General features: G+C 39.8%; 2 protein-coding genes across 3 annotated transcripts in view; both read left to right on the top strand.

Moving 5' to 3' along the window:
• Positions 1 to 419: 419 nt before the first annotated feature.
• Positions 420 to 8,721, top strand: pdha1a (pyruvate dehydrogenase E1 subunit alpha 1a). 2 transcript variants are annotated; one of them, XM_032534284.1, is made up of 11 exons: positions 420 to 580; positions 1,377 to 1,445; positions 1,537 to 1,710; positions 1,964 to 2,090; positions 2,243 to 2,334; positions 2,907 to 2,999; positions 4,480 to 4,635; positions 5,026 to 5,097; positions 5,184 to 5,251; positions 6,241 to 6,349; positions 7,017 to 8,721. In XM_032534284.1, exons 1-11 carry the CDS (start codon positions 533 to 535, stop codon positions 7,179 to 7,181), a joined length of 1,173 nt encoding a protein of 390 aa, XP_032390175.1. In that variant the 5' UTR covers positions 420 to 532; the 3' UTR covers positions 7,182 to 8,721. The 2 variants fall into 2 exon arrangements, with proteins under 2 accessions (XP_032390175.1, XP_032390176.1); XM_032534285.1 differs by lacking the exons at positions 6,241 to 6,349; positions 7,017 to 8,721 and adding an exon at positions 5,833 to 5,996.
• Positions 8,722 to 9,649: 928 nt separating this feature from the next.
• prdx4 (peroxiredoxin 4) overlaps positions 9,650 to 10,242 on the top strand; it is a 3,052-nt gene continuing 2,459 nt past the window's right edge. The window contains exon 1 of the mRNA XM_032534286.1: positions 9,650 to 9,954. Within this exon, the coding sequence (XP_032390177.1) occupies positions 9,747 to 9,954 (208 nt within the window). The 5' untranslated portion in view covers positions 9,650 to 9,746. The remainder of the gene's footprint in view (positions 9,955 to 10,242) is intronic.

Consider the following 10,242-nt stretch of genomic DNA (forward strand, 5'->3'; position numbering starts at 1 on the left):
AAGAAGAAGAAGAAGAAGAAGAAGCCTTTGTGGTGGATCCCATGGATGAACAGAGAATAACATAATAAAGTCACTTTTGTAAGCATAGAGTTTGGCAAACCGAAATATTATTTGTTCATGCATTGCCCATAAAACATATAAAACATGATATGTTTCCTCGTGTAGAGGAATGGCAATTCTTTATGTTAATTTCTGTGTTTTGTCAACATCATCATGGTGTGAGCTTACTTTGTGGCAAAGGGAGGATGATCACTTCAGTATTTTCCTTCATACTCGGTTTTAATTAGGTCAGAAAAATATGTAAATAAAAACGGATTGGTTATTGTAACAGTAATACTAATACGTATTATTACCATTGTTTATTTATTTAATCCAAAAGAATATTATTTTAAACATGGGTTATCACAAACAGACCAGAGGAGAAGTGGTGGCAGCAGAGGATTTTCTGCCATTATTGAAGACAGAGAAGAAGAGCTAGCGGAGCCGGAAGGACAGAGCCTGGCAGAAGGACGGAGCCGTGAGCTAGCTAAGGATGCTGACCAATATCTCTAATGTGCTGAGGGCTTGTGCTCAGAGAAATGTAAGTATATTAAATTCAAACTATGGACGCTCTTAGCCAAACACTGCATTACAGTCTCCCTCTAAGACCGCCAACGTTTACCCAAAACAAGACTGTCGTCGCTGTTCTGACCTTGTAGGGCCGAATGATAGCTTGTTTGGCTAACTCAGCTAGCCAACATATGCACACATATGCACAATGTATAACGTTATATTTTACGTAGTTTAACTCTTCTGTTCTCAACATGGATTCAGGAGCTGGACATTATCTATTCTGAATAGTTTTCATGCTAAATAGAATGAGATACCTAAAATGTGTAATAATTATGGTCAACTTTGATATAACGTTATATGTTTCCTACCTAAAACAATTAAGGTTGGTTATGTCAGTTTAGTTTTTTGATCATGCACAACTAAACAGAGCATGAAGAATTGAATCCCCCCTCAAGCACCATGGATACAGTGCTACTCCAAAACACTTATGCACTTAAATATTCAATGGAAAATAATCAGAATAGCACTATCTAGGAAGCCGGAGAGCAGAGTTCACTGCGGCGAAAACAAAATACTTTCACACTAGAACAGCAGGCTTGTTTTAGACCTCAATTAATACAATTGAAAATTAATATTAATAACTTCTGATTTATGTGATTTAGGAAAAAAGGGTTTGTTTAAAAACATGTATTTTTTTAAAAGAAAGGGGGGGGAAAAGTATTGCTTTGGTATTGATACTAAAACTCAGGTGTTGTATTGAACATTTTCAAACCTTAGCAGATTTGTCTTTTTTTAGTTGTTTTTCAATCTTGTCTCCAATGCAGGGAGCTGCAGCAGTCGTGTCAGCCCGCACATATGCTGACTTCACAACCGAGGCTACCTTTGAAATAAAGGTAAGCTTCAAACGTCAAGGTGAATTTTGTACGAAACTGATCAATGCATATGGCAGCTTGTGTGCGATTGTGGGTATTTTCTTCTCTCTAGAAATGTGACATCCACAAGCTGGATGAGGCCCCGGCCACTCAGGTGGTTATGACTCGTGAGGAGGGTCTGCAGTACTACCGCACTATGCAGACCATAAGGCGTATGGAGCTGAAAGCAGATCAGCTGTATAAGCAGAAGATCATCAGAGGCTTCTGCCACTTGTACGACGGCCAGGTTGAGTGCACTATATGGTTTCCTAAACTATAGTAAAAATATAGAAAGAGTTTCACTTCAATGTTATAGTAATGTCTTATGTTTACTGCTGTGGAAAAAATATGAATTGGCATAAAGTGAAGTCTGCCTTGTAATACAACCAGATATCATTTATCACTTTATAATTCCACTGACGGCAAAACCTTTTTAAATATGTCAATATACTACATTTCAAAAAACATAATTTCAAGCTGTTTTTTTTTTCTCCTTGTAGGAGGCCTGTGCAGTTGGAATCGAAGCAGGTATTAATTTGACAGACCACCTGATCACTGCGTACCGCGCCCACGGCTACACTTACACCAGAGGAGGGACTGTGAAGGAGATCATGGCTGAGCTCACCGGTGAGTCTGCAACGCTGACACATTGTGACATTTTCTGTCACAAGATCATTTTGAGCTCTAATTACGGTTGATTTTGAGATGTAAATAGTTCTTCTGTTTATCTTTCCACCTCAGCTTTCTTACCCCTGCATGTTTTTGTTTTTAATTTACAGGCAGAAGAGGAGGTATTGCAAAGGGCAAAGGAGGCTCTATGCACATGTACACTAAACACTTCTATGGAGGAAATGGAATTGTCGGAGCTCAGGTATATTAGTGAAGTCTATAAGCAGGCTGTTTTGAAAAGGGAATTCGTGAATTTGTCATTGTTTCACATGCTCTCTGAGCTGGAGTGATGATGAAAGTGGAACGTACCGATTCACATGCTGTGGCTGTAAACATAAATGTACATGTCCTACCAGTATCCTGTCAGTTTGAAGTAGTTTTGATATGTCTTAAGGTATGGTGGGTCTGCTTTGATAGTTTTCTAATATTGTGGAAGTATAGTGGGTCTAAAAGAAGGTGACATGGGTCACAAACATGCTTATGTTTGCCTGCATATTTCGTAAAGGCGTGGTTGGTGCCTCAATTTTGTTGGAAATATTATGGCATGAAACCAAGAACAACAAGAAATTTTTGATGTTATTTGATTTCTCAAGCAATAAGTTGTCATTAAACTCGAGGCAACACCCAGACTAATGTCATTGTGTCAGTGCCAAACAAGTCATAGTAACATAAGACTCCACTTCATGAATAGCTTCTTGTTATGTTGTTTGAACGAGAGCTTTATACGTTGAGATTGATATTATGTAACCCCAGAAATCTCTGAATTTTCCCCAGGTTCCCTTAGGTGCTGGTATTGCTCTGGCCTGCAAGTATCTTGGCAACAACGAGCTGTCTGTCAGTCTCTATGGTGATGGTGCTGCAAATCAGGTATAGGCCAGAAATCCCTCTGGTTCAGTGGGTATTCACAACATGATTTACCATAGGGTGGTGCAGCGGGGCGGAGTATCAATGAAATGGCCCATTTGTGTGACGTCCTGTTGTGTTCTTAAACCTCCCATCAACAAAGCACAGGTAGACTTTGTATATAACAATTACTTACAGTTTTCTGTCAGATCGTTCACAGATTTTGACGTTTCCGACCGCACTTGAAGGCAGCTTATTTCACAGGGAAAGAGAGTGAAAGAAAACAGCGAGTTTTGTTATTGCAGGAAACAACCAGCTATTGCACAATCTCCTGAGCCGTTCAGTGCTTGTGTTTTTTGTTTTTTTATACCCTCATAATGTTTAAAAATGTTCTTGAGGCAGAGATAAACTGACAGGTCTGATCTACAATTACATGATTGGCCACCGCGGCTTTACAAGTTGGTTGCGTTTCTCCAACTTTTCGGTCTCAACGTTTTGTTTCAGGTCTGCTGCGTTTTTTTACCCCCGCTACAGCCTGAATGCACTACCCCCATTCAAAATGAACAAAAAGACCTGAAAAAGACGGCCGACAGAGGCCATGTGAACGCAGCCTTAGTCTAGTTTTGTTTAATTTCTGGATAGGATCAATAGCGGCTTCGACAGTCTTTCTCCAGTAATGGTTTTATACTACTGTACTTTAATAACTACTGCTACTATACTTCATGAGTATCTATCTATGCGGCTGTGGGGGCTGCAGAGCGGAGCCGGAAAATAAAACGAGATTCAACTTTTGGAGAAACGCAACCCAACATCACCCTGCGTGGCCAATCATTTAACCGTCAGTCAGACTTGTCAGTCCATTTTGAGGTGGTGTGACAGTCCCGTACAGTAAACAGGAAACATCATTGCCTCTATTGATGCCACAAGGAAGTTTTAGACCCCTATGAGGGTAAAAACAAAACACAAGCACTTAACTGGCCAGCAGTTTGTGGAACACCTGACTGCCAAACGACAAAACCCATTCAGTCTCTCTTCTTTCTCTCTTTCTCCATAAAATGAAGCTGCCTTCAAGTGTGGTCAGAAATGTAGAGTACTATAAACGAAAAACAATAATCCTGAAATATAAAGTCTACTTGTAAGGGGCCATTTAAGTGACACTCCCAACACTGCACAACCCTGCTTTTTCTGGTCTGAATGGGCCCTGATAGTCTATTTCTCTACTTTTGAATCAGAGCCGCTATTGATTCTATAGACATACGGTAACTGAACCAACCTGCACACCCTCAAATTCAACACAGGGACATAAAGTTGCCGCAGGGAAAATGGTTTACCTCCCCAAAAGAGTTAACTGAAATGAAATAAGATGCTTCCCAAGCTGTTTACATGAACAGACTTATATAATATTTACTTTGCTCTATACTTCTAATGTAAGCTAACAAAATGAAGAACAGTCATATGTCATATATGTGCCACGTTGAAAGAAATCCTTTTGTGAATTTGACAGGGTCAGATTTTTGAATCCTACAATATGGCAGCACTTTGGAAATTGCCCGCCATCTTCATCTGTGAGAACAACAGGTATGGCATGGGCACGTCAGTGGAGCGATCTGCAGCCAGCACAGACTACTACAAGAGAGGAGACTTCATTCCTGGTCTCAGGGTACTGTCCTTACTCATGTCTTCATGTCTTTGAACATTTATCCCCCCACTGATTAAAGAGACTATACAATATAATTAATATGTTATTTATTTATGTTTGCACAGCTTTAGTTTTTAAATTTGAGCAAAATGTCTGTGGTGAGAACTTGTCTGCCAAATAAATGTAATTTAGTATGATGCATATCTAGTATCACTCCAAACCTTAATATACGATGCAGTACCCCACACACACAGTAGCCCTGAACTTGTGAGTTTATGTATTTAGTCAACAGCAATTTTTCTTGTAATGTGAAACTTAATTTAAAAAAAAAAAAAGTGTTGTGAGTGTTGTTGTCCATATGATCAGTTCAGTATAAGTCACTATAATGTATTTCTTGTTTGTGGTGTCCAGGTGGATGGAATGGATGTTCTGTGTGTTCGGGAAGCAACCAAGTTTGCAGCTGATCACTGCCGATCTGGGAAGGTGAGTTAAAAACACTAAATGTGAATGGCAGGAAATGTGGTTGTCAGTTTCTCAGCTATGTTAATTTTGTTCTACCTTTTAATCAGGGTCCCATGCTCATGGAGCTTCAGACCTATCGCTATCATGGACACAGCATGAGCGATCCTGGTGTCAGGTAAAATATATCACAGCTCCTGATCTTTTGTGAACTTTCATTTCTCACAATTTAAATGTTTGCCGTGACTGATTGCTATACATATATTATCTTTAAAGCACATTTCTTAAAGGTGCTCTAAGCGATGTTGGCTGACGTTACTTTTTGTTTACATTAGAAGTATTTTCAAACAAAACAAGACTAGCTTGCCCCTTCCTCCTCCTCATCCCGTCCCCTCCCCCTTCTGTGCTTCCGCGCACTAACAACACAACCCTCACCCCCAAATCCTTCTTGTCAGTTATTGGCTGGAACGCTGGAACACTGTTTGTGTATACCTCGTTTGTTGCCGTTTGTAGACCCTGGGCTGTCTACAGAGACCGCAGTTTTTTTTCACAGTGTGTTCTGGGGGCTGGCAGCTCGCGGATAGTGAGGAGATGTTGGCTGTATGTGACAACAAATGTTCTAGCCTTAAACACGCGTGACATCACTTTGAGCACCTTTTAAATTGGATTAGTAACTATTTTATTCATGTATTATTAGTCGGATGTAAAAATGTTATCCCCACTGTGCCACTGCCCCTTGCTTCTGCCACTGTCCCACAGTAGTCTTTATGTACCCTCCTTCCTGCTCTAGTGGCCTTGCAATGCCCAGTGCCCAGACCACAGCCTAGGGATGGAGTGATTACAGACTCTAATATTGCTATTATCTGTGGCAAGCAAATGCCTGGCTTCAATAAGACATGACGAGAAATGTAAACACACCACAAAATATAGCCAAGTTACCTGAATTTTTTTCTGTTGAAACAAAAATACCAGATTCCTCCACCAATGTTTCAATTATTATAGTTAGTTGGAATGACCCCAAATAAATTATCTTCATATTAATAGTGGTTAGTAAAAGGAATGTAGTTGTAGTACTTGGATTTGGTGTCAGCTCTAAAAAAAAAAAAAAAAAAAAGATTCTATTAGTGCATCCCTACAACATCCCTGCACCAATCTCTCCCCTCTCAGCTACCGCACACGTGAGGAGATCCAGGAGGTCCGTGGTAAGAGTGACCCTATCTCCATGCTGAAGGACCGCATGCTCAGCAACAACATGGCCAGCATAGAGGAGCTCAAGGTATATTTATCATCAATAGCACTTTTTTAAATATTGTTTTTAGTTTAGATTTTGAAACCATAATTAATCCAAGAGTCCCCACCATGTGTTTTCAACAAGGTTGTCAATTTGTAAAAGAAGACAAACACTTAGGGGAAGAAGCATATTTTACTGTGAAGATGACTGGAATTAATGTGCGTTTGGGTTAACGAGATTGAAACCACAAATTACCAAACAAACAGCCTGGTGGACAGGTAGTCAAGAATGCATCCAACCACATTAACAACATAAAGGTGCAAGGCCTCTACATGAAATGCATCTAGAAAACACAAGCAATGCAATATTATAGCAATAGATTCAGTTTTATAGTGAGTCAGGTATGCTCTGGTTGGGATCAGAAGTTTGTGACAGAATTTAGCATTTTAAAAATTGACGTGTGTGTGTGTGTGTGTGTGTGTGTGTGTGTGTGTGTGTGTGTGTGTGTGTGTGTGTGTGTGTGTGTGTGTGTGTGTGTGTGTGTGTGTGTGTGTGTGTGTGTGTGTGTGTGTGTGTGTGTGTGTGTGTGTGTGTGTGTGTGTGTGTGTGTGTGTGTGTGTGTTTTTTCTCTTTTCTTTTTCTCTTCTCTAAATAATGTTGTAATTATTCGAAACTACTATAACCTTCTCTCTTGCCTGTGCTGGGTCTGCAGGAGATTGATGTGGCGGTGAGGAAGGAAATCGAAGATGCTGCTCAGTTTGCCACCACAGATCCTGAACCCCCACTGGAAGAATTGTGCAATCACATCTTTTACAACAACCCAGCTCTGGAGGTGCGCGGTACGAACCCGTGGACCAAGCTGAAGTCTGTTAGCTAAAGTATTTTTCAGTATTTTCATGCCCTCTTTTCATCACGTCATCCACCCATAAATATATTACCCCCCCTCTGCCACTCACAAGCGCACACATCATACAATGTACCATCAACTGGTGCCTCAGACCCAGAGCTTTAACCATCAGCAAGTAAATTAATTTCAATGCTGTACAGTTAAACAGCAGGGACAATATTCTCAAAGATCTGCTGAATATGAAACTAACAAAGATTGACAAGATAATACCTTAATTGTTTTTAATTTAAAGAGCGTACCTCAAGAATTAATTAATCTACTGAATTTAAGGAATATAGGCTTCCTTTAACATTAAGCACTTAGAAGGTTTTGCAAAGCTGGCCTCATGTGAATAAAATAGCTAAATTTGCTTGATTGATGATAATCTCGGGTCACTTTTGAGGTGTAAGAAAGAAAATGGCCATCCATCGCTGTTGCTTCACACTCTTTATGTTGACGTGTACATGATATACCATTACCAATTTTTGTCTTTTTATTTAACCTGTTACAAAGAACCATAAAAGGCAGCAGGGTAAAGTCTATTGTTACTATCAACCTCCTTAATATATAGGAAATGTTTTTTTTCTTTTAATATACTCTAAAAGAGGTTGAAGAATACAAATGGAAAGGTTTGAAATATTTTAATTTATCTTGCCAAACCAAACGTGCCTGGCAGATCTTATGTTGTTTAGAGGATGGATGTGTCGTCACTCCGAGCTGGGTAGCTGATGCTAACGCATCTAAAAGTCAGATGGTTGAAGACGTGTTCACAGTGGGTTCATGCCGATACTCTGGTGCTCAGGTGCCTTGTTTGAGTTTCATGACAAAACCATAAACCGCTCCTTTTTTCATTTTCATGTATTTGGAAAGGTTTTATTCAATGTGTGTAAATACACTCTAAATGACCACAAGCTGAAACATCTACTGAGGAAAACAACGCTGAATGTAAACATGATGACTTATAGTCAGAGTGCATTCATCAGCTAAACTTCATATTCCCATAAGAGTAAAGTATTGTTGGTTCAGTAGCTTTGTGTGCTACTTGCGTGTTTTGCTCAGAAGGTGTTTTGTGCTATTTAAAAACTTTAGTAGTGGTACATTATTGGCTCAGATGGTCAGGGATACATGGACATTTAACATTTCAGTCTTTTTATTTTTTCTTGTCAAGTACTTGAACACATTATTGTTAAAAAAAGAAAATGACTACACTAAAGCATCAGGTAGCAAAATAACAACTTGTATATCAAGACTGCTATCAGCGAGCTGCCATGTTATTTTTCAGTCATGGGTATTCCTAAACATTGTGCTTGAAGGGAAAGGTCTTTTCTGTAATGTGGAAAGTATTTAGTCAAATAAGAAGACAGACTAAAATTTTAAATGTCAATACCTGTCTTAATACAACCCACACAGTGCGAGTATTTGTTGTAATAAACTGTTACATTGAGGGTGACAGATGACGCAGGGATGCGCTCTATGGAAACATTGTTTTTATGTGTGCGCCACTGTAATAAAAAGACTGTATGATACTGTATTTGTGTACTCCTCTTTGTCTATATGTGCAGTATGTTGAGTATTTTCCCAAACGTTGAGATTGTACTTCAGTGAACCATAGTGATGTTACTTTTTCAGCAAAGTAATTATTGGTTTATAAATGCAATAGGGCATGTCTTCCAAATGATTACCTTTTCATTTTGTAGGACTATACCAGTAGAGGTAGCACTAGCAATTTTTTGATCATCTAAATATTTGCTTTTAAGGAAGGTATTTAGTCCCATGTCAAGGGAATTTGATCAAAAGTAAAGTCTCCAGTTAAGGCATTTCTTATAGAGACAATAACAACGCAAATCAAGTAGTTTAATTGTGGGGTGGAAAGTTTGATCTGCACTGCAAATGTGCATTTTGATTCTGACAAAGAACCAGATGAACCTGACGAAAAGGAAAGTTGTAAATTGTAAACTTTTATGTCACATTTTCCCTATTAAAATAAGCTTTATTCAGGAAAATCATGAATGGTCTGTAAATTCCATCGGGTGTGACTTTTATTATGACTTTGCTTTTATAAAACTTTACAACACAGGTGTCTCTTGGTCCGTGTGGCAGCATGCTATGCCGGATGATGCAGAGTGAAGATAAAACTTTATTTCAAAGATACTTCCAAATGTTAAACCCCTACAGTAATTAGCAACCCAGGCTAAATGTCAAGAATATGAAGTAGATCAGGTATTAAGAGTGTGTAGGAAATAAGTAGCATGGAGACATGTATCTTAAAAGAAAGGGGGATGTTGAATTATTGCAAGGCTGTGGTATTTCTATTTTACTGAAGAAACTGGGTTAAAGAGGAAAGAATGTGGTGAGGGGAGTGGGGGTCAGGAGCTAATCATCTCCAGAAGATGGCAGCAATGCAACAACAAGGACGCCAGCTGGAGCAAAATCTAAAAGACGAAGAAGAAGAGGAGGAAGAAGCAGAGAAAGAGGACGAGACTTAAATCCTGCTTAAAAGCTGAAACACGTAGCCATAGCCAGTCAGTGGTTGGGTGCTCTCAAGGGGAAGATACAATGGAGTTTCTCTTGCACACTAATATAAAGAAGGACCGCTTCCGTGTGCTCTGCAGCGCTCTCCTCTTCCTCTTCACAACATCTGCAGAGGAAGGCGCTAATGTAAAAGACTCCCAGTGTCACAACTACGCGGGAGGACACGTCTATCCTGGAGAGGCTTTCCGCGTGCCTGTGTCCGACCATTCCCTGCACCTCAGCAAAGCCAAGAGTGAGTTTCTCTCCTGAGTTCATTCAGTGGTGGCAAGTTAGTATTTAGCATAATGAACGTGCGCAGTCAGTGTTTTTTTTTCTTCCCGACGAACGTGTGGTGGTCCAGCTGTCAGGACAACAGAAACAAACTGACAGCTCGTGCTCACAATACGCTGTTTCTGTCTGTCTAAGTCTCAGTGGACACTTTAAGATGTTTGTGTCACTATCACTAACACATGAGGTCGAACCATAGACCACCATACGGTCTATGGGTCGAACGTTTAATCAGATGGGGGGGGGGGGGGGG

This window comes from Etheostoma spectabile, chromosome 13, assembly GCF_008692095.1.
Source record: "Etheostoma spectabile isolate EspeVRDwgs_2016 chromosome 13, UIUC_Espe_1.0, whole genome shotgun sequence".
In the NCBI taxonomy this organism is placed as follows: domain Eukaryota; kingdom Metazoa; phylum Chordata; class Actinopteri; order Perciformes; family Percidae; genus Etheostoma; species Etheostoma spectabile.

Excerpts from the sequence above, each read along its gene's own strand:
- pdha1a (XM_032534284.1), top strand. The coding sequence starts at position 533 with ATGCTGACCAATATCTCTAATGTGCTGAGGGCTTGTGCTCAGAGAAAT. Across the intron at positions 3,000-4,479 it reads GTGATGGTGCTGCAAATCAG|GGTCAGATTTTTGAATCCTA; the intron begins GTATAGGCCAGA and ends TGAATTTGACAG. Across the intron at positions 5,098-5,183 it reads ATCACTGCCGATCTGGGAAG|GGTCCCATGCTCATGGAGCT; the intron begins GTGAGTTAAAAA and ends CCTTTTAATCAG.